General features: G+C 44.6%; 1 protein-coding gene across 2 annotated transcripts in view; it reads left to right on the forward strand.

Annotated features, from left to right (window-relative positions):
* Positions 1-24,940, forward strand: part of LOC148526700 (fructose-1,6-bisphosphatase isozyme 2) — a 57,810-nt gene that overhangs the window by 22,231 nt on the left and 10,639 nt on the right. Inside the window, exons 4-6 of one of the 2 annotated variants that reach the window (XM_088470284.1) lie at positions 7,474-7,614; positions 7,738-7,875; positions 16,198-16,317. In XM_088470284.1, coding sequence (XP_088326410.1) covers positions 7,474-7,614; positions 7,738-7,875; positions 16,198-16,317 — 399 coding nt within the window. The remainder of the gene's footprint in view (positions 1-7,473; positions 7,615-7,737; positions 7,876-16,197; positions 16,318-24,940) is intronic. The other variant, XM_088470285.1, reaches the window with a different exon arrangement.

Raw genomic sequence — 24,940 nt, forward strand, 5'->3', positions numbered from 1 at the left:
TTAAGATGAGAGCTAGAAGGCTTTGATGAAATAGAGGGTCTTGAGAGCCCGTTTGAAGGATTGAAGAGAGGTGGAGAGTCTGATGGGAAGCGGGTGAGAGTTCCAAAGGTGGGGAGCAGCGCGGGCAAAATCTTGGAGGTGGGAGTGGGAGGAAGTAATCAATTGGCATGAGAGGCAGCATGCATTTGTTGAATGAAGGGGGCGGACAGGACAGTGAAGGGAGATGAGATCAGAGATGTAAATGGGAGAGGAATGGCTGAGGGCTTTTTAAGTGAGCGTGAGAACCTTAAATTGGGTTCTAAAAGGGGAAGGGGAGCCAGTGGAGAGCTTGTAGGAGATGGGAGGCAGATGCAGAAACATTTTGAGAGGAAGATGAGCTGAGCAGCAGCATTGAGGACAGACTGGAGAGGGGAGAGAAGGGTTTTGGGGAGACCAGATAGGAGGAGGTTACAGTAGTCCAATCTGGAGATGACCAATGAGTGTATGAGGGTTTTAGTGGCATCCTGGGTGAGAAAGGGTCTAATCTTGGAAATATTTTTAAGATGAAAATGACAGGACTGTGAGAGATTCTGGATATGTGGTTTGAAGGAGAGGGAGGAGTCCAGGATAACACCAAGACAACGCACTTTGGGGCTAGAGGAGATAGTTGTGCCATCAATTGATAAAGAAATGGTGGGAAGTGTGGTTATGTAGGGGGGAGGGAAGATGATCAGCTCAGTCTTAGACATATTAAGTTTAAGAAATCGCTGGGACATCCAGGAAGAGATGGCAGAGAGACAGTTGGAGACACGAGTGAGGAGAGAGGTCAGGGGAGGAAAGGTAGATCTGAGTATCATCAGCATAGAGATGATATTGGAGGTCAAAAGAGCTGATGAGTTGTATAGAGTGAGAAAAGGAGAGGTCCAAGAACAGAACCTTGGGGAACACCTACTGCAAGAGGCTGTGGGGGAGAAGAGGAGTAATGAGAGGAGACAGAAGGATCGGTGAGAGAGGTAGGAGGATAGCCAGGAGAGGGCAGTGTCACATAGACCAAGGGAGTGAAGGATTTGCAGAAGGAGAGGGTGGTACACAGTGTCGAAAGCAGCAGAAAGGTCAAGGAGAATGAGCAAAGTAGTGGCCCTTGGATTTGGCAGCAAGGAGGTCATTGCTGACTTTTGTGAGGGCAGTTTCAGTGGAGTGGAGAGAATGGAAGCCAGACTGAAAAGGGTCAAGGAGGGAGTGAGAGGAAAGAAAGATGGTAAGGCGCTTGTAAACAACACTCAAGGAGCATGGAGGCAAAAGGGAAGAGAGAGATGGGACGGTAGTTGGAGAGAGTGTTAGAATCAAGGGTAGGTTTTTTTAGTATGTGGGAGACAAGGGCATGTTTGAATGCAGATGGGACAGTGCCTGATGATAGGGAGAGATTAAGGAGGTGGGCCAGATGGGAGCAGGCAGAAGGCGAGAGGTAGCGGAGGAGACGTGAAGGGATAGGGTCAAGGGGGGAGGTGGAAGGGGGGGGAGGACTAGTTGAGGGACATGACTTCCAGAAAGTTAGTTGGTAAAATGGAAGGAGAGGGGTGATCTGGGAAGAGGAGGTGGATAGCAGGGGGACTGGTGGGATATGATGTCCTGATGAGTGGAGTAAATTTTAGATGTAAAGTAGGTAGCAAAGTCAAGGGCAGAGAGCAAGGATGGGGTGGGCGGAGGAGGGAATTGAAGGTGGTGAAGAGACGTTGGGGATTTGAGGATTGAGAGGAGATGAGGTTCTTGAAATATGACTGTTGAGAGAGGGAAAGGGCAGCACTGTATGATGAGAGCATACATTTGAAATGGAGAAAATCAGCCTTAGAGCGTGATCTACTCCACTGTCACTTGGCAGTTTGCAAACACTTTTGCAGGTATTTGGTGCATTTGGAATGCCAGGGTTGAGGTGTAAATCTGCGAGGGTGAATAGTGATTGCCGGAGCAAGAGAGTCCAGAGCAGAAGTAAGGGAGGTATTGTATAGGGAAATGGCTTGTTCAGGGCAGGAGAGAGACAGGATAGGGGAGAGAAGTGAGTCAAGCTGGGAAGAAAAAGAAATGGTGTCAATAGCATTAATGTTACGCTTAGTGATAGTGGCCTTAGGAGGTAGAGGAGGGTAAGGAGAGAGGAATAGGTTAAAAGAGAGAAGGTGATGGTCAGAGAGGGGGAATGGGGAATTGGAGTAATCAGAAATATCACAACGGTGAGTGAAGACCAGGTCAAGTGAATGCCCACTCACATGGGAGGGTGAGGAGGTCCATTGGGAGAGACCAAATGAAGACGTGAGGGTAAGGAGTTTGGAGGCAGAGGCTTCTGTGGGGACCTAGGATAATAGAGGGAAGGTCAGAGGAGAAAAAGTGAGGAAGCCAGGAAGCGAAGTTGTCAATGAATTTGGAAGGAGGGCCAGGGGGACGGTAAATGACAGCCACTCTAAAGTGAACTGGTTGGAAGAGGCGTATAGCATGAACCTCAAATGTAGAGAAAGTAAGAGATGGTTCAGAGGGTAGGAGTTGGTAGCAGTAACCGGGGGATAGAAGGACCCCTACAGTGTGTGTGTGTGTGTGTGTATATGTATGTATATGTATGTATATATATATATATATATATATATATATATATATATATATATATAGTGTGATATATATACAGACACACTGTATAATATATTATATTATACAGTGTGTCTGTATATATATCACACTAACACATACAGTGCTGTATATACAATAACACATATATACACAAACACATACATATATAGTACACTTACATTCTATGCAGCTGCTGCTCACTTCATTAGGCCCCGCCTCCTCACGCTGTACTGCCACTCCAACCCCATTTCGGCAAAGGTAGAAGTGGGAATTGGTCATCAGGGGGGGTTTCTAGGTACTCAGAACCCCCCCACGTGTTCTCGTGGTGGGGGCCCCTCTGTGTGTGGGGGCCCAGGGACGACCGCCTCTGTCGCCCTCCCCTTAATCCGCCCCTGGGTTGTAGGCAGGGGTTAAAATGAGCTGGCACAGAGCAAAACTCTGTTGCATCTGTTGTATTTGGTTCCACCTTCGCCAGCTCACATTGTAGTTGTCGTGTGTGTGCAATGTTCCTTTAGACAGTATGGTGTTTAGGCCCTTTGTAAATTTCAGCTCCAGGCCCATGTGGACCTTAATCTGGTACTGGGCGGGGGAAAGTTTTATGACGAGAACTGAATTGTAACGTTCCATACTACCAATTGAATTAATTTAAGACAATGTTTTATAATAAATGTAGGCAGAATACATTTATTACTTTAAAGAATATGAAAAAAATTACTTATTCATAAATACACGTTTTGCAGAAAAACGTGATGTGATATGTAAAATCGGGAATCATTTTTGTGTACTGAAGCCAAAAATCTATAAGTATCACATAAATTTGTTAAAAAACCTTTTTCATCGCAGACCTGTGTAATTATTTAAATAAATTTAATAAATAAAACTTCCTAACAGTTTGTCTGCTAAAATACAAGGCTTTAATTATTATTTTTGTTGTTGTGTATATATGTAGTATGCATACACAACAACCCTCATCTGATACATTATTGTTGTGAATGATATTGCTTTTTATTATAACTCATAACTCCTAATAATCTGGAGAAAATATATATACTCTCTCTTTATCATAATTGAAAACCCCCATTTGTTACCATGTTGACAGTGAAGTGCTGTGTCACGGGATCAGTGGTTTAAACATTTACTAGGGGCTGTGACCTAGAAAATTACACCTGTGTAAAGAATGACGGACTTGTCTCCATGGAATGTCATGTTATTCTCTGCAACAACTGAGGGTGTGGCTATAGTGTAACAGATCAATAATTAATCTGGTATTCTGTAGCTGTAAAGTTTATGATTATCCTTAAATGCTGTGTATTGTAAGCCTGCTAGACCAGTATTTAACAGATAAGTAATTTCCACTTGGTAACATAGCATTATAAGTGACTCGTTCGTTGTTTCCAGCAAAAAAAGGTCATTATTCTTAATGAAAAGCACTGCAATTAAGTAAGTTTATGGCAAGCTCTTACTTCAAACATAGTGACAATCAAGTTATGATATAAATAGCAAGAATAACTTTCGTAGTTCAGGCAATGCAAACCGCTCTATACTGTATAGAGTATTAATGGCCGATGCAGTGGGACTACTCTAGATGAGGCATTAACTCGCTCCAAGCAGTTGAACTACAAAGCACCACATCTTTCATGGCAGCATAAGTAAAGTTGGTGGGCACAGTGCAGCCAGGAAGAATGGTAAGGAAACTGCCACGGCTATGATTTGTCTTGTTGGCAGGTACCAAATTTCAATGAAAAATAGGCCTATTTATTAAGTCCCAAAGGCACAGAAAAAGAAACTCTCTTTGTGGGGGCACAAGCTTAACTTGTACACAGTAGGAGCTAAAAACTAGACCCCAAAACACTAAACAACACATATGCAGTACATGTATATGTCAAATAATTCCATGTAACATAATTATGTATGACATCGATAAGTCCATGTAGCAAGTTGCTATTCCTGGATAGTGATCTATTTTAGATATAATTAATCCAGCAGGTGGCGAAATATCATCAATAATACAACATAAGTCAGAAAATTGCAATCAATTCAGCAGATGGCAAAATATAAGCAATAATACAGCAATAGTAAAAAAGTCTATCACACAGTAGCAGCAAGAGAGCAACATAAATCAGAAAAGGTACTCCTCAAGTAAATTTGGAAATGACCCACTTACTTTTTATTGTTTGTCTTGGACAATAAATGAGAGTAACTGTTCACACTGTCCATGAGTACAGGTCATTTCTAGATTAAAAAAAAAAGCAATGTACTTTTTGGAAATTGATCTGAAAAAGGAAAAGTCATGTAAAATGAATGTCAGTCATCTACTTTTTATTGTGTGCTACATTTGCTATAGCAAACTTGAAGAGAACAATAGAATAAGAGTGTCATTATTGAATAAGTTAAACAGGTATAATAGCTGCATCTGCTGTCGGCAGTTCAGTGTGATACCTGGCCGATGAGAGTGCAGTAACAATAGAGATGGAGTACCTTAAACTTTGCTTATGTTAGGCAGACACTGCCAGATAAAATGCCTGTCAGAATGCCTGTGAGATATCTCAGTGTATTGGCCCCAGGGCCGGCAACAGAAATCTTGGGGCCAGGGGAGTAACTGTAAATTTTGCTCCCACCTGTCAAAAAAGTTTCAGCCTCTCCTCACCATCAGCTCAGAAGTCCCCCATCACCTTTCTCCGTCCCCAGCCCCCATCTTCAGCCCCAATCCCCTATCACCTTCCTCCATCACCTTCCTCTGCGTCCAGCCCGTCACCTTCTGCATCCAGCCCCCATCACCTTCATCTGCCCCAGCCTCCTTCATCTTCCTCTGCCCTCTTCACCTTCCTCCGTCCCCAGGCACCATCACCTTCCTCTGTGTCCAGCCCCTGTTACCTTCTGCCCCAAGCCCCTATCACCGTCATCTGCCCACAGCCTCCTTCATATCCTCTGACCACTTCACCGTCCTCTGCTTCCAGCCCCTGCCACCTTCTGCCCCAGCCCCCCATCACATTCCTCTGCCCCCAGCCTCCTTCACTTTCTTCTGCGTCCAGCCTGTCACCTTCTGCCCCCAGCCCTTGCCACCTTCCTGTTCCCTTCACCTTCTTCCAGCCCCAGCCCAATCCCTAACGGCAGCCTCAACTCCAGTCCTTACTACTGCAGCGGCGCCACCTACACTACCACAGCAGCTCAGCCTGGCTGACGGCCAGCCGGAGACCTATACACTTCCACCCAGACAGGGAACATGTGCGGTGACGTGACCTATGATGTCACGCCGTCGCGTCGCAGAGTTAAAGGTCATGCCTGGCCCGGGCCACAGCTGAGCCACCTGGAAGAGCTCAGCGCTGCCCGGGCCAGGCTACAGGAGAGCTGGGTCTGGGCGGCGACTATGGGTCATGGCGGCCGCAGCTGGAGCAGTAAGTCCGACATCTGCGTTTTGTGCCCGTCTGGACCTCTGGGCTCTGTACGGGTGCCCCCTTAGTACCTCCCCCACCTGTCGCCAGGCCTGATTGGCCCCGATATCTGTGCTCCGCCCCCGGGGAGGAGACCTTTCCCCATTCCTTCCCCGTGAAAGAACAGGGGAAATGTCTTTCGGTTGGCCGCAGTTGGGCATACACTGCCCGATGCGGCCGACATTTAAATGACAGAGTAACGCGTCAGACGGCTATGCTGGACAATCCAGCATGTTCAACCAATCGATATTTTAGCATCGATCGGCTGCACATAGTAAAATTATCTGGGTGATCTGGCGGATCACCCCGATAATTGTATAGTGTTTGTCCGGCATTAGAAGAGATTACTTGCGTGTTCATGTTCTGCATATTTATTAATTAATTCTTCCCTTAAAATATGTGGGAACTGCTGCAGCTGTCCCCATAGTTTTTCGGATCTTGCCTGCGAGCCGTTAGAACAATGACTGCAATAGGGGAACCTTGACAGAGAGGAATCTTGCGATCCCTCTCTGGTGGGATGCAGCCTGCAGGAGTTCTCACTGTGCATTAGTAGTTAGGAAGAATTAAAGTAATTAAGCGATCACTTTACTTCTGATTGCCGAGATGGGATCTTATCAGAGTCCATGTCCCTGCGATTTATTTTAATACATTTTAAGCAAATAAAGAATACTTATTGCTGTGATATGGATTCTTAATAATTGAGGCTTGCCACAATATACAATTTATATGCCCCTTAATAGAATAAAATGGATACCTTGTAAGTGCTTAGAGTCTAGAGCACAGGATCTCAAACTCAGTCCTCAGGACCCCAAACAGTGCATATTTTCCAGGTCTCCTCACAGAATTGCAAGTGAAATAATTAGCTCCACCTGTGGATCTTTTAAAATGTGTCAGTGAGCAATGACTATACCTGTGCACCTGCTGGGTGACCTGGAAAATGTAACCTGTGTGGGGTCCTGAGGACCAAATTTGAGAACCTCTGGTCTAGAGAGAATAAATATACAATGGGCTGAAGCAATATTGCTGTGCACATATATTAGATAGCTGCCTTTAATTGGCACAATAAGAAAGTAATAGGATCAACTTTCAGTTTTCAGTGTTTGCTGAATATCAGGTGGTCCTACATGATGATGAGTGGTCAGTTAACCTAAGTATGTGCATGGTTAACGGGCCATTGAAGTGTTGATGAACAGGCCCCCCAGCTTTTTGTACAGTGGCAAATGTGAGGGTTGCTGCAGATGATGACTTGAACAGCACATGTCTCGTTATATCCTGCATTACTCAGATGGAGGAGAAGACTCACTATGTTTAGATTAAACATATTGTAATATATAATATATATATATATATATATATATATATATATAAAAAATTAAAAATACACACCAGCTTCTTCCAGATGGACTGCCCATTACACAAAATACTAAATTCTGCCTGGTCCCTTCCTTAGACAACAGAAACAGAACCCTGTGATGAAGATGCTCTCCAACCAGGACGCAACATTGTAGCAGCTGGCTATGCTTTATATGGAAGTGCAACACTTGTGGCACTCTCTACTGGCCAGGGAGTGGATTGCTTCATGCTGGATCCTGTAAGTATGGCAACAAGATATGTTCAACTGAACTTTAATGATAACTTGTAGGCATCAGTAGTAGGAAAAAGGTATAGTAATATGAAGAATATAACCATATTTCTTGCTGCTGTTATATTTCAGGCATTGGGAGAATTCATTTTGGTTGACAGGAATGTTAAAATAAAGAAGAAGGGAAAGATTTACAGCCTCAATGAAGGATATGCCAAATATTTTGACCCAGCAATCACGGAGTACTTAAACAACAAGAAGTTTCCTCCAGTAAGAAAAAGTTCTTCTCTGGTTTTTTTTATGCTACTATTGTTGTAATTTTAAATTATTTAATCTTTGTAGGGCTGGCTGTGTCGGAGTGCCACTTAATTATATTATGCCAGATTGGCCATATATTGCTTAACTGCTCAATGCAAAGTCACTCACGGGTCTTGTTTTAGTGTGCCTGGATGGTCCACCCAACGTACAACAAGGTGCAGCCACCCACTGGTCTTGGAAGTGTGTAAAGATGGGCAAAGAGGTGGTAAAACATGAAGAGGTACATTGTGCTAATGTGTGACTATCACAATAAAGTACCAGTTTAGTACATCATTTCATTACAATAAACTGCATTATTCTCAATTTCCCATTACAAGTACAGAATAAATGCATATTTCTGGGGACATATATTTGACATTCCCCTTAGCGCTGTGAGTATGCTCTAAGTTTCACTGAAAAAGTTAATTAAAATGGGCATAAACCATTTGCTATTTCCTGAAAATGGTTACCCTAACCATGCTCCTATTGGCAGGGGTGTACCCAATAGCAAAATTTTGAAGGGACCCCAAATGCTTCTAGAGAGACACCTCTTCTTTTTCTGCAGCCCTTCACTGGAGCTATTTATACATTTTTTCACATTTTTATTGTCTATTGATATTATGCACTTTTGTAAAAAAAAGCTGCATGCTCTTGGGTCAAGCATTTTATACACACAAACACACCATTCTCTCAGACCCCTCCATGTGACTACGCCATGTGCTCTTTTTATGACATCAGACTACTCCACATGCCATGCCAATAATATGCCATAAGCCCCTTTCACATGCCCCTTATATGGCATCAGAACCATTCTTTAGCCTGTTATCCCCCCCACACTTACCTCTGCCACATTGTCATTAATAAGCAGCACGCAGTGTACTCTAACCAAAACGCACATCTTCAGCTCGTGGCTGCAGACAGTCCTCTGTCATTCAGTTTGCCCTTCCATCTTCTCACTGGCTGGCACAGGGAAAGCGAGGAACATGACCATCTCTCCTAGCAGACAGTGGTCAGTGGTGTCGACAATGTTGTCATCTCTGAAACAGAAAATAAGCAACTGTGAATTCTAGAATTCGGTATCCAAACCCTATCTGGATGCCGGCATCTGGATTCCGACCCAACCCGCCTGAATTAGGGTTGGACATTGGAAGCCTGAAAATTGAATGGTTGCTGGACTTCTGACATCAAATCCATTGCATCAAATTATGCGTATTCAGTGCTTTGTGCATGCGCACATTCGCTGAGCTGCTGACATCTCTTCTGGGTGCCTGCAGCTGCATAGAAACTGTCAGCCATTGGATGGGCATTCGATGGTTGACAACCGTCGAATACTCACAATTCGATGGAAAACACTTCCACCAAATCGGGAGCATCAATTGTTGCTAACCATCGGCTTCTGATGTCCATCCCTAGCATGAATCGTCTGTGCAGTGCAGCGGTTCTGTGTGGCTACTAAGGATGAGCTAGCTGGGTGTAGGGGGGAAACATTTTACAGAGGCTGTCCAACCATAGCAGAGCAGCAGCCGGAAGTGTGCAGGGGGGAGGCCGGAGGAGGTCCCCCATAGCACAGCGGCGGCAGCGTAAGTTGAGCAGTCTGGGTACATGCGGAGGTACTCAGGGCCCCACAGCAAACACAGTCCCTGCACCCATGGTAATTATGCATCTACCTATTTGAAAATATTTAATAAATAAAGCCATGCATATTTAATTGGTGATATCTACAAAATCACCATACCTTTTTGGAAATATAAAGTGTTGTCACTTATTTTTAAAAATAATTTTGGCTGGTATACAGTGACTCCTGATTGTTACATATTTGTTTACTTAGTAAATCATATTCATCTCTCGAACTATTAGTATGTATTGCCTACTTATTTACATCATGTTGCGTTAAAAAAAAAATGTAATTCTGAATTTATAACTATTTACAGGGATGAAAAATTATAAGTAACACTAATGAAGTATATATGTGAGTAAAATAAGGATCCAGTCACAATCCCGACAGTCAGGATTGCAGCGCTTGGAATACTGGCACCGGAACCCTAACACCTGTCAGCACCCCGGGGAGGGGGAAGTTGGGTTTAGGCACGAGAGGGATTAGGGGTAGGGGGAGGGTTAGAATACTGACCGACACGTGTCGGTATCCTAACCCTGTCGGGATGCCGGCGTTGGGATTCTGACCGCCGGGATCCCTAGCGCCGGCATCCCGTACCCAACTCCATAAATACACGGGATGGTAAAACCCAATTGTGTTAGTTATGGAATACTTATTTATTAACATTTTATATATAAAGCTTCAAAATATTGTGTAGCAATTTAAGTTAAACTCTATAACAAAGCAAGACAGGGTAATAAAAGACAAACATATGAGAGCCCAGCTTACAATCTGTAGAACAAAATGTGTATCAAAGCTAGCTTAGTAACTTCTATTTGTAAGGCACCACCAGCAGGGTGTCATACAGGGTAAACATAAAAACATTTAAAGTTAACGGAGTATCAGAGCAGAAGTATAAATTGCTAATAATAATAAAATAACATATTTCCAATGAAACCGGGCATTGCGTTTTAAGGGGCATTTGTATCAAAGCTTGATGTGAGTTAAAATTGTGACATATACAGTATATCACTAACCAATCAACTTCTAACTATCATTTCTTAAACACTGTCTGCAAAATGTAAGTTAGAAGCTGATTGGTTGGTGATATATACAGTATCTCACAATTTTATCTCACATCAAGCTTTGATACATATGCCCCTAAGACCAAGATAAACTGGCAATGTCCTTGGTTGATTTCTACAGACATAAATCATACCTCCCAACTGTCCCGATTTCAGCGGAATTGTCCGGCTTTTCAAGCACTATCCAGCTGTCCCGCATGCAGTGTCCCAGAGGTGGTCAGCAGGCTGGGGGGGATACTCTGTCACCAGCCCTGCCAAGAGCCACAGCAGGCCCGGGTAACGGGGCATGGCCTAATCACGGGAGGCAGGGCCACGCCCCCTTCCCGAAAAAAAAAAAACAGTTGTGCAGTGACGCGAAGCGGCTATGCATGCTGGGGAGGGGAGGTGCTCTGAGCCCCCTCAGCCCTGCTCAAAGCCGGGGGTGCGCGATCAGTGTGATTGCTCCCCCCCACAGGCATAGGAGACTGCTGTGTGCTGGGCTGCTGTGAGGGAGGGGGGCGGCGCCGGACCCCCGCTGGGCCCCTCAGGAAGCCCGGGCCCAGGTAATCTGTACCTGCTCCCCCCTCCCTCTCGGCGCCCCTGTCTGTCACCAATCCTCTGCAGCGGTGAATGGATGTGTGCAGTGTTCATTTGGTGCAGGGAGGAGGCTAGGGACAATACACTACTGCTGGAGTGCTGGGCTCGCCCCTAGCTTTATGAGAAACAGGGTCGTGATGTGTGGCCGCGTTCCTCAAAACCTCACTGGCAGGGGGTGTGGCTTAGTGGGTGTAAGGCCACACCCTGGCGAGTGAGAAGTCCTACATTACATTTTGGGAGGAATGCATAAATAAAGACTTGCATAATGTTTAATGTGCAGCATAAACACAATAATCATTTTGCACAGTTCCTGTTCATCTTCAGGACTTGGTGAACTGACAATCTATTTTGTGTTTATAGGAATTTTTGACACATGTGTTAAGTCTGCCATCTATGATTTAAGTCTGAAGGAAAGGTATACGGGGAATCCCTATAGTGAGTTGTCTTTGTTTAGTCATAGAGGCAGTCTGCCAGGCTCTTACTGCCATACTACCCAAACCGAAAGTTATTTTAATATATTAACAACTGTTTCTATTTATAAACGTCTGAAAATGAAAGCTTGACTTTGCAATAAAACCATGGTCTTAGACTGTCATATTTGACACTGACGTTGCAAAATTTAATACAAGTTGTCATAGGGCTGATTCTAATGTGGATGCAGCAGCAATGCTAACATATGCAAAGCAGCAGGAGGTGTCTGTAGTAGAAAGGCGCCTCCTGCATACTTCAGTGATACTCAGCGGTGTCGGAGGACGCAGACATCGGATTACTTGCGTGAACATTAGCCGTCTGAGTAACCCTCAGGTTAATCAGGATGGCCCTGAAATGAACACTTCCGTGGCCAGTGACTCTACGTAGGAAGAGGCCTCCGTTTTGTGGAATGGATCCTGTGCATGTGCAGCCCATTAGATTTGCATGTAAACCAGTCATCTGTAAAGCTATTACATTGCAGAATAAATAAAGCTGCTAATGAACAATCAGTTTTTGCCAAGTGATGAATAGTTTGTATATAGAGAGCAATACATTTATAAAACAGTGGAGAAGTATGTAACCACTGCATCATCCTCTCTGTGATAAATATTTCTTTTAACAAACTGGTCTACATTGCCTTGTAATGACATATGCGTTTTTGCAGTGGAATATTTTGTGCTCTTGGAAGCCAGATATGGGCTGCCTCAGTGCATATACAAATAAAATGGCAAAGTGTGCATTGGTGTGAGCCACTTATTGCAACTGAACAGCAATTAAACAACATTACTTTGTACCTAAAGTCACCTGAATTCAACCCTGTACTCCAAATTTAAGAGCAAAAACTTTGGTCCATAATTTGCGCAAACCATAGATTCCAAATGGGCAGCTGTGGTGTTACTGGCTGCTGGTCCCCTGTGCTGCTGAGGGCTGAACTGTCCCAAAGGGTTGGGTACGGGATCCCAGCAGTCAGGACGCTGACAGAATCCAGAGAGAATATGGTAAGTTACCCTAACACTCCCCCTAACCCACCTTACCCACAGCCTAACCCTCCTCCTAGTGCCAAACCCAGCTCTCCCCTCCCGCAGCCTAACCCTAACCCCAGGGCCGGCTGGAGGCATGTTCAACCAGCGCGGTCAAACAGGGACGCCACCCAATAGAGGGCGCACCCCTCCCAACCATCCCGTTTTTTGGGTCCTGCCCCGCTGTTCCGCCCATGGGCTGAACTGTCCCGCCGTTGGTCGGGAGGTTGGGCACCGCCGCACAGCCCCGGAGAATGGATGCCACGTGCATGCGGGCGGCATCCATTTAGTGCTGGGGGCAGCCCAGTTACTGAAGGAGTGCTGGGCGCTCCCTCAGCCTAATGTTAAATGGGAAGCGTGGCATGCGGGCATGCCCCCAATTAACATCACTTAGGGTGCGTGACCTATGTTAATTAGGCCACACCCACTTTTCGGACACAGGCTGAGGGGGTGTTGGTGTCCCTCTCTGCACAAGGTGCGGCAACACCTGTAGCCGGCCTTGCCTAACCCTAACCCTAATTCTCACGGTAGAATTCTGATGCTGGGATTCTGACCAGCGGCATCTGAAGCGTCGGGATACCAAGTACATCCCGTCCCCAATAGGCAGCTGTGCTGTCACTGCTGCTCCTCTGTGAATGCAAACTTTTCATTTGCATTCATTGTAGTTTAACATACTGAACTTTTAGATGGAGCTCCTCTTAAACAATAAAATATAATGAAAATAACACAAGGAACCTTTACTTCTACCTTTATAATTAGATTAAGAATCCCCAGGTCTGCATACAATATTAGAAATGGAGAGCAGACATCCAAAAGACAACCTCCAAAATTAATTACATTACATTAATAGGAGGTTGTGTAAAAAGTGTACAGAAGTGTGGCTCCACACATTAAAGGGAGTTCAAAAAATATATTTCTGTAATTGTATAATTACTGGAGGAAACATTTACAAAAAAAAAAATTTATTTTGTTTTCAGTGTTGATGAAAAATACTTGCTTGTATTGGCCGTGTGCAAATGTATGTACACACAGCTGTCTGACATATTTTTAGACCTTTCTGACCATAAACCCCCTTCTCTCTTTACTCTTCCTTCCCACCCCTCCTGAGAGCCATGCTTGTTGGCCTGTTAGGTCCTGTACATGCCCAAACGTGCTACAGCAGCTACAGAGCACCTGTTCATGAAACCGAGTTTTTTTTGTTTTTAAAGCACAACAAATACAAATCAGCAAATGAATTAAAAGAACATAATCTGTAAAAACTAGACCATATGTTTACTAGACACAAAAAAAAATGTTTTGAAAACACATAAAGGACAACTTTAAAATCAACAACATGTATTAGAACAATAATGTATTTAGAGTCAAAACAAACAGCACTGATTGTGATACATTAGCATAAACAAAACCAAAACATCATAAAATCACATTGGGCCTGATCTAAGTGGCACACAGCTCTGAATGCATCCGAATTCAGAATTCTGCTAATGGAATGCTAATGTGACTATATGCACCTCTTTCTGCGTACAGTCTCCCCACTATGTCTTCTATTCACAAGCACAGCCATCTTTACTAGTATCCAAACTTCAGCATAGGCATGCGCAGGATCTTGATAAGGGGTCTGTGGGCCTCAAATTTATATGATGAGCAGTAATGCTCCCAATTCATAAAAGGACACACAGTAACATAGACATTTTTAATGGCTGCAGGCCAAAGTGTGCGGTGCACATGGGCCCCCGCATTGCACACTTGCACCAATCATATGCCTACCTTGGGCTGCGAGCACGACCCTTCTCCTTTGTGGCGCCATCTTCTCAATTACCTCACCAGGAAGCTGGTGCAGCGCAGTGAAAGCAAAGAGTGGAGGAGGAGGAACCCACTTGTTGGCACAAGGCAAGATGCAAGGCTTGGAAGGGGGGAAGGCTCTGCTCAGAGGAGGGGGCCTGCTGCACAAGGGCCCCCTTGGGCATTAATACCCCTCTGCACAGTAATGCCCCAATTCATAATATGGCACACACATTTCCCATAATTGATCTCCAGAAATAAAATGGAAATTTGATGTTTTTTATTCAGATACTGGGATTTAAATGGAGTTTAGCAGCTTGCACACTGGTATTTGTAGTTATTTCACAACTGACTGGTGCAGATGGGTCCTCATACATCTAGCCTCCTTGCGCGTTAATCAGCCCTTCTGTTCGAGCCATGCCGTGGCATGACTTGGTAGCGCCAATCGTCTTTTGTGCAACATCTTACCTTCAAATGCATCTCATTTGCACAGTGGTGCGAATAGATAGCACAAGCAGCTTCTGTTGATTAAAATGATATGCAGCATGCCTATGTCCTGTGAGGGCGTGCGGGTGTATCTGCATGCAAAACTCTGTTACAGTGTCAGCGCACGAAAAGACGCTCAGCGCTACCAAGTCACACGGAGCTCCCACGTTGTGTGGTGCAACTTGTAGCGCATGGAGGATAGATGTATGTGGACACATCTGTAACATATTAGTATGTGACAGTGACATCTCGATAAGGATGAGGTTAATATTCCCTCTCCCTGCATCTCTTCTTCTAACTGAGCCTGTGCAAAAATCCTACATGCCCCACAACACTCCCATGACACTTCCACAAGATGGTTCTCTTCAGAGCATCTGCCCAGTTGACACCCAGAAACTAGCCTGATAAGAATAATACACACATATGGCTCCCTGCACTTACAAATAACTTCCATCTTTCTGCTGGGCAGCTGCAAGGAAACATGTCCTGTCTTGTATATATCCCCATGTGGATATATTGCTAGATCTTCAATAGAATGTTATTTTGTTTAACCATTATTTAAAAACCCCTTCATTGAATATTTAATTATTAAGCACTGAGTATAAGAATACAAAGTGGGAATTGTATCCTATAATCGGGACAAGAAAACAGAAACTTTTCAAAACTCAGTTAGGTCCATATTTCTGGAAAGGTGACATAGACTCCGGCTTGGAGCAGCCGAGCTCCAGAAATGCAGGATGTGCTCTGCAACAGGCATGTTAAATAAGATGGGATTGTCCCTGGGAATTAGGAATGATTGGTAACTGTGAACACAATTACAATGGACAAGAAAAAGTGCATATAACTTGTATAAATGTAAATATAACTTCATCCTAATTCAACAAAGTTTGGCCTCTGTAAATATTAAGAGGATATGACTGAGCCCTATGAGAATGCTAAATATACATTGGTGCATGCAGCTAAATAAAACTGTTATTGCTATTTCGACAGAGCAATCTGTATTTTTAATTGACTATTTTGGCACTGCTGCACCTTTAGCCATCCCCAGCAACCTGTTCTAGTTCACTAAATTCATGACTTACCTTTCAGTTATTTGCTAGTACAGTAAGTGCTTTATCTGTACCCAGTAGCCTGGTCTCATTAAGGGGGGTAGTATAGGTCCAGGCTCATGAGCCTCTCATTACATCACTGATTATTGCCTCAAGTATTATTTGGTGCCATAGACAATTGTCATTCTGATTGTGATATTAGATTACATAAATCGTTCTTCTATCTTACCCAGGATGGCAGTTCCCCATACAGCTCCAGGTACGTTGGCTCCATGGTTGCAGATGTGCACAGAACTCTCATATATGGTGGAATCTTCATGTATCCAGCAAACGAAAAGAGCCCAAAAGGAAAGGTAGCAGTTTTTCATTCAACTCAATGCTGTAAATATGGGATTTGTATAGTTACAGACAGGGCTATTTTACTGGAAAAATAGGTTCAGGGCTGTGGGTGGAGCTACTGGGGGTGAAACTATAGAAAAACAAATATATATATATACAGTCAGGTGCATAAATATTGCGACATTTGACCAAATTTTTATATTTTGGCCTCTATTCACCACCACAATGGCTTTGAAATGAAACAAATAAGATGTGCTTTAACTGCAGACTTTCAGATTTAATTTGAGGGTAATTACATCCAAATTAGGTGAACGGTGTAGGAATTACAACGGTTTCTATATGTGCCTCCCACTTTTAAAGGGGCCAAAAGTAATGGGACTATCAACTCAAAAGCTATTTCATGGACAGGTTTGGGCTATTGCCTCATTATTTCATTATCAATTAAGCAGGTAAAAGGTCTGGAGTTGATTCTAGGTGTGACATTTGCATTGGAATCAGTTGCTGTCGACTCTCAATATGAGATCCAAAGGGCTGTCACTATCGGTGAAGCAAGCCATCATTAGGCTGAAAAATCAAAACAAACCCATCAGAGAGATAGCATTAGGTGTGGCCAAATGAAGTGTTTGGAACATTCTTAAAAAGAAAGAACGCACCGGAGAGCTCAGCAACACCAAAAGACCCGGAAGACCACGGAAAACAACTGTGGTGGATGACAGAAGAATTATTTCCCTGGTGAAGAAAAACACCTTCACAACAGTTGGCCAAATCAAGAACACTCTCCAGGAGGTAGGTGTATATGTGTCTACAATCAAGAGAAGACTTCACAAGAGTGAATATAGAGGGTTCACCACAAGATGTAAACCATTGGTGAGCCACAAAAACAGGAAGACCAGATTAGATTTGCCAAACAACATCTAAAAAAGCCATTACAGTTCTGGAACAACATCCTGTGGACAGATGAGACAAAGATCAACTTGTACTAGAGTGATGGGAAGAGAAGAGTATGGAGAAGGAAAGGAACTGCTCATGATCCAAAACATTCCACCTCATCAGTGAAGCATGGTGGTGGTAGTGTCATGGCGTGGGCATGTATGGCTGCCAATGGAACTGGTTCCCTTGTATTTATTGATGATGTGACTGCTGACAAAAGCAGCAGAATGAATTCTGAAGTGTTTCGGGCAATATTATATGCTCATATTCAGTCAAATGCTTCAGAACTCATTGGACGGCGCTTCACAGTGCAGATGGACAATGACCCGAAGCATACTGCAAAAGCAACCAAAGAGTTTTTTAAGGCTAAAAAGTGGAATGTTATGCAATGGCCAAGTCAATCCCCTAACCTGAATCCGATTGAGCATGCATTTCAATTGATGAAGACAAAACTGAAGGGAAAATGCCCCAAGACCAAGCAGGAACTGAAGACATTTGCAGTAGAGGCCTGGCAGAGCATCACCAGGGATGAAACCCAGCGTCTGGTGATGTCTATGCGTTCCAGGCTTCAGGCTGTAATTGCCTGCAAAGGATTTGCAACAAGTATTAAAAAGTGAAAGTTAGATTTAGGATTGTTTGTCCCATTACTTTTGGCCCCTTAAAAAGTGGGAGACACATATAGAAACCGTTGTAATTCCTACACCGTTCACCTGATTTGGATGTAATTACCCTCAAATGAAATCTGAAAGTCTGCAGTGAAAGCACATCTTGTTTGTTTCATTTTAAAGCCATTGTGGTGGTGAATAGAGGCCACAATATGAAAATTCTGTCAATGTCCCAATATTTATGCACCTGACTGTGTATATATGTATATATGTATATATATATATATATATATATTGGTACTTAGAAAATAAGACACTCAAAAAGAACTGTAAAATAAAACTTATCTTATTGAAAATACATTTTGGTTAATGGGAGGTTCTGCTTGTTCCTGCTGAAAATAGCACTGGTTACAGATGACACAACTGCCCATCGCCTGGTGATGCTCATGTTTTATCCATATAATATTAAGATTCTGGTAACGGAGGGGGTGATTCAGCTGCGGATGGAGATGCTATCACAGCTGCTAATACAGCTAATATAGCTGTAATATTGTAGTGCAGCAGGAGACCTCATGCCTCCTGAGTGCATTACTGATCCGAACTGTGTCCAAGGATGCAGCATAGGATCATCTGCGTGTCCGGCAGAGTGACGATGGGGTCATGCAAATCGGCCACCGCAGATGAGTAAAAGAGGCCAGGAAATCTCTCAGCCAACTGAGGTCATGGCCTCTCCACTCCCCCCCTTCCCCCACCCCCCTAACTACAGCAGCGAGGTGACTCCGTTTTAGGAAACTTACGCTGTCGCCGCCCCCTCCCACCCAGAAACTGCAGCAGATTGTCACTCACTGACAGTCTGCTGCCGGACTGAGTGCGAGATTGCAGACCCTTACTCATCATTTGCCAACTATCTGGCTGCTCCTTCCGGGAGGGAGCGGCCAGATCGGCAGAACAAGGCGTGTGGCCGGCAAACGGGGTCCTGGCCGAACGGGTTGAGGTCGGTTTGTGGGTGTGACAGGGGGCGGGGCCACCGACCGTGTCATTTTGACCCTGCCCCCGCTACACTGCTGAAAAAACAAGCATTGTAAAGCAGGGGGCGGGGCCAAAATGACGTGATTCAGCGTGAATCGCGTCAGCGCCCCCGCTGCGGGAGTTTAACAGGTATTGGTGGGGGGGGGGGGGAATCGGCGGCAGGCGGGAGGCTTGCCTGCCTTTATGGGGAGGCAGGAGCTGCACCCGTTTATCAGGAGGTTCCCACCCGAATCGGGTGGTAGGCAACCCTGCCCTTACTGCACATGCACTGATTCCTGACCATCAGAATTCTGCGGTCAGCAGTGCATGGCTGAACCACCCCCTGACTCCTGAATAGCCATTTGGCAAAACCAGTCAAGGGCTCATAAGTTTTTCATGCCCATATTTTAAAGTGTTTATAGAACTGTGACGATTTAACTTGATCTCTTCCATAAGCTTCTCTCAGTATTTGTAGTGAGAGCCGACACAATCTACAGGAAGTACACTACTATCGGGCCCACTAACTATAGTATAGCAGGGTATGCATTCCACATTCCACCCAATATTCCAAGTCACAAAATTGTGAAATAACTGCCCACGTCCCTGATCCAGTCACTCCACATCTCAGTACTGCTGATCCATGCTTATATATTCATATATACTAATGGCTGCAGCCACCACTTTTAGACCAAAAGACAATGTGGCAGATGTACTAAGCCTTGGAGAGAGATAAAGTACCAACCGATCAGCTCCTGTCATGTTACAGGCTGTGTTTGAAAAATGACAGGAGGTGATTGGTTGGTACTTTATCTCTATCCACTATATCTCTTTCCAAGCTTAGTACATCTCCCGAAATCTGAGCTGCTTCACAGTAATCAGGACTGTAGGTGGTGTATGTGACTCTTCCCGCTATTTACATTGAACTTGTTATTGCAGCCTTCTAGAGGTGTCTATTTAGACTGTAACCTTTTTCCTCAGAAGAGTATAATTGTCACTAAATGCAAGCCACACACAGGGCCTGATTGAGATGTGGACGCAGAACACACAGCAGCTGCTTCTTTGGACAAAGCTGCTGTATATAAATATTGTAATGCTGCAGGAGGCATCTGATGACAAAAGACGCCTACTGACAGCATCGCAGATCCAAGTGCTGAGTCCGTAAATGCAGCATCAGATTCCCATAACGACCATCGGTCACGATGGTTGCACCTTCAGGCCATCTGAGAAAACCAAAGGGTACTCAGTATGGCTGATGTGCCTGCGCTACCAAGGCCAGGAAAACTGCATCTTCCAGCACAGAGCTTGGCCTCGGCACACCCAGAAAATGGGGAAGACATGCCCCCGTTTTTGTGAACGCAGGCTGGCACCACTCCCCGCACCCAAAAAGCCGCAGCCGATCAATTATCAACCATTGGGTTTAGGTACTATCCTGAATCAGGCCCACAGTGCGATGGTGCTACTGCCGAGTCATACACTTGGTCAAGTAGTACAAGATCTGGCTATTATATCATTATGGTGTGAGCAGCGAGATCTCTTCTGTCATCACAGAGCCCCTTATAGTGCGGCCTGGAAAATACCAGCACGCACAGGCCAAAAGTTGTTGCCTACTGTACAGCCGACTGCTTTTACCAGCATATCTGATTGATTTTGAACAGATTATTATCGGACATTGGGGTTTTTTGGAAGCACATATGATGCATTGGCCCATATACCTGATATAGCAGTGAGTGTGGAAAACATTCTCAAAGGACAGAGAACACTTTTTTGACTTTATTAAGTAGATCATTTTATTTTTTTTTAAATAAAGGTTTCAACTAAGAAACCTGTTTACTTGGCTTTTCATAATGCCTTAATAAAATTGTTACCCTATGTCCCCCTAATTGCCAATGTGAGTACATCTGTTCACACCTCTTTCTTAAATCAATGATTGATAGTTGTTCTTAGGGGATGTAGTTATGACTGGTGACCACATGGCCGCCGGTCTCAATCCCGACAGCGTAATCCCGGCAAGGGATTTAACACAGGCGGCAAAATACCGACGCCTATGTTAATCCCAATGCCGAGGACCCTGGACCAATCGTCCTCTATGCCGGGTAAGTATACACTTAGCTCTAGGATGGGGGGGTTAGGTTTAGGGACCCCCGGGGGGACTTAGGGTTAGGCACCCCCACAGGGAAGGTTAGGGTTAGGCTAGGGGAAGGGGAGGGTTAGATTTAGGATGCGGGGAGGGTGGGTTAGGTTTAGGCACCCATGGGGGGGAGGTTAGGGTTAGGCACTATGGGGGAGGTTAGAGTTAAGCACCCCTAAGGAAGGGTTAGGGGGGGGAGAGGCGATGGTTAGCATACTTACCACAGAGTGTCGGGATCAACACCTGTCGGCCTGGCCGTATCGGGATTTGAATCCCATTCCATTCTTAGCACCTGCCTATAAGGCTGACCCTTTTTATTAGTAGCACAGATAGAGTGACACTACCTGTATTACCTTCTACTTCATGGATTTGAATATGTGCATTATTTGTTCTCTCCCCAAAGTAAGTTTCTGTCTTCCACACTAATCCATAGGCAAACGCCTGGAAACCCCCCTTCCCATCTCACAATAGAAATAGTAATATAATAGAATGTTATTAGTGCTGCATGTTCTTCTTAGTATCACAAATAAAATAATTAGCACCACCTGTGGATCTTTTAACATGTGTCAGCCAGTAATAAATAACCTGTGCACCAACTAGGAAATCTGGAAAACATGCACTGTTAGGAGTGCACTGGTATAGACCATCAATAGGGTTAATTATTAATACGGTATAATAATACACTATCCAGTGCATAACAAGACCAATATGTCAGGGCAGTGCTAGCTACTTCTGCTGCTCCTAAAGACTCTCGTTTTGCTCCCATGGAATGGTGCCCACATGTGAAATAAAATCATTCAGCTCAGACAGGATGGCCCTACTGCCCCATTTAATGGCTTGATGTGATTGCTGGTCCTGTATATGCTGGAATTATGGCATACACTACACTTTGTATGAGGCCGTAACTAGGGGGGGAGGTGGCTAAGGGGGCATGTGCCTCGGGTGCCGGACTTTAGGGGGTGATGAGAGGCTGCCAAAGTGTGGGGGGGTCCAGGTAGTTGCACGTGTGGCTTGGAGTTGCACGCCGAGTCCTGTAGGCAGCCGCCTGACTCTTGCAGCCCGACCTTGAGAGACACAGCGCCGCCGTCAGTCTAATCTGACGCCGGTCGCAAGCCAATCAGAGCTTGCGGACAGGCAGCCAATCCACATCGGCTGCTGATCCGCGATCTCCAAATGGTTTGCGACTGGTGCCACATTAGAAGGACAGTGGCGCTGACCGATCCCCGGCATGTGGCTTCTCCGTCCCATCCCGCGCCGTCTGAGCTCATCCACCATGCGGCCCCGGCAAGTAAAAGGAAGGAGCTGGCTTACTGGGAGATCCCATTTTAACGAGAAAATAGTGTTTCATCTGTCAGTTCTGGCAGGGGCTGCTGTCACTGGGGGGCATTGCTGTGGCATAATGTGTTGTAAGGGGCATTACTGTGTCACAAAACCACACGTCCTTTTTGTCCTCTATGTTATTTTTTTGTGTGTGTGTGTGTGTGTGTGTGTGTGTGTGTGGGGGGCCGAATTACTCTCATGCCCCGGGTGACAGAAATCCTAGTTTCGGCCCTGGTATGATGCGTATTAGTGCTTGTTAAATGGTAATTATGCCCTCTTCATGGACTGCCTATAGTCGCTCTAAAGTCAGGCATTTGGAAACCCCCCTCTAGAAATCCTGCGTTTGCCACAGTAGTCAGCTGTAAAAATTTTCAGCCAGTACTGATTACAAGCATTCCTTAATAGAAAAAAAACAACAATAGTATACTTTATACACAGTGATCATGTCTTGTTGGGGATCTCTATATTATATCCAGCTACAGGGCAATGTCCACAACACTACACCAACTCAGGTGCAACCTATCCCTGCAAATTATAATATAATATTATCAACTATGACAGCCCCATTAATCATGTGCCATGTGATAGGCTGAAACTGCAAGTCAGCTCTGCTCCCTGTCAGGGAAGTGGCCACACTTTGTAGATTATTGCATATCCTTTGTGTCAGAGGAAAAGTTGCTCTAGTGGTGTCTGAACCTGATCATTAGTCAGGGAAAACACTCACTGACGCTGATCAGCTTGTTGTAAAAATATCCACCCAAAAGCAGCTGACAACAACTGATAAGTGTACAGCACATAATTGTTAGTTCTGTGTATGGGACAACGCAAAGCACAAGATGCTCCCTTGTTTGTGGCCAGGCCAATATTATATTATAAGATTATTAGGTCCTTGTCACAATTGAAGTTTAAAACTTGATGTATATAAAATACTTTCAGGAAGTCTGTTTGGATATTGACCATTGCACAAGTCTGTTCCTAAAATGAATAAATAATTTGTTAGCTGTCCAGTATGAAAGAGTTTGACATTTTCAGAAAATTATTTTAAAATCTAAAATCAAACTCTAATACCCCTTTCAGACATAGGCCCGTATTCAGTTAGTTTCGCACACGCAATACTTTTTTGCATGCCGGACTTTTCGCCTACATCACGTATTTTAGCTGCGGAAACTTATCGTGCACGCCCCCACTGTTCGCCGTATTCAATTCCAAAACAGGTGAAAACGCAGCCCGGCAAATGCAATACAGGCGAAAAGTACTGTCAGATTTAGGGTAATCAGCCTGACACCCCCTAAAAGATGCACTAACATTGGGGATCAATGTACATGCCCCTGAATAGCCCTAATAAAGCTATTTGGGGTACTTAAGGTGTGTCAATTTCTTCTAATTAGCGTCTTTGCACTAGTGGTGAAGAATAGCATTTTTTATCGAAAAAATAAGTAGTCCTGTCAAATTTGGGGTACATGGAAATGTGTGCTAGCATGATTTAAAGTCGCTAAAGTAAAGTTAAAAAATCCTAAAAAACGCACCTCTAGCAAACACCTGCAATCAAAAAAAACACCTCCCCCATACTTGCAGACCCCCCAAAAGTCTTTTTCGCTAGTTTAAAAGTTCACCACCATTTTCAAAGTGCTTTTTTAGGGTGTTCCTCACTTTTTTGGGGGTATTTTTTGACGCAGTTATCCTATTGGGGCTGTCCCAAGGGTGCAGAGTGGTTTCCCCGCCTTTGCACCCCAAAATAGCTATTTTGCACTTATTTTGGACACCTATTCATAGGCAAATCTTTTTTGCCTATTACATTGCATTGCGTTTTCGCGTACGCGAAAAGAGTTTGCAATTGAATACGGAGATAAGTTTCCGCCTGGTGAAAAGTCGCAATCGGCGATACTTTTTTGCGGATTCCGACTTTTCGCCGTTAATTGAATACAGGCCTTAGAGCAAAAACCTGGGTTTTTGCACGTGAACGGGCACTGACCCAGGTTTTTGCTATGTGTGAAAGCAAATGTCCCAGACTGATGCCCGAGAAATTGCCGGGTTGACAGCCTCTGCAATTTCCCAGGTCTTATATCTGAAAGAGGGGTTTAAGACACATTTTTGTGTAATAAATTCTGTCTGATTATAATGTTTCAACCAAGGCCGTAACTAGGGGTGTGCGAGCAGTGCACAGGGTACAGGGCACTGGAGTGGCATTGTTGCTGCCTCACAGCACCTGCATGTGGCTTGCCAGGTGCCTGGAACGCACCCTTCAGCTAGTGGTGCTACTGTAGAGACACCTAGGGCTCCGGGCAGGCACCTGCACCATGTAGAACTGTCTCGAGCATCCTTAGGAGGCTCTGGGCAGTGCTCCCCTTCCTAGGGCTGGAAGCCCCGGTCAAAGGCATGACATCATGGGCTTAGGGGGTAGGGTCGGAACAAGGCGCAGTGCTGCCCTGTTATGGCACTGGTTTACACTGATAACAACAATGTAAATTCCATATATGCTGGTGAACATTTTTTTTTTTAGATTTTTAATTAAACTGGATACACACTAGACTGGACCCAGGGACGGCAAAATATATTTGGGGCGGTCCGAACACACTGCACAATCTGGTATACGACCGCCTGCCACATCTAGAAGCATGGTGTCAGCCGCCGGATCTTCAGATTGGC

Source organism: Taudactylus pleione, unplaced genomic scaffold, assembly GCF_031769625.1.
Source record: "Taudactylus pleione unplaced genomic scaffold, aTauple2 ptg000095l, whole genome shotgun sequence".
NCBI lineage: Eukaryota > Metazoa > Chordata > Amphibia > Anura > Myobatrachidae > Taudactylus > Taudactylus pleione.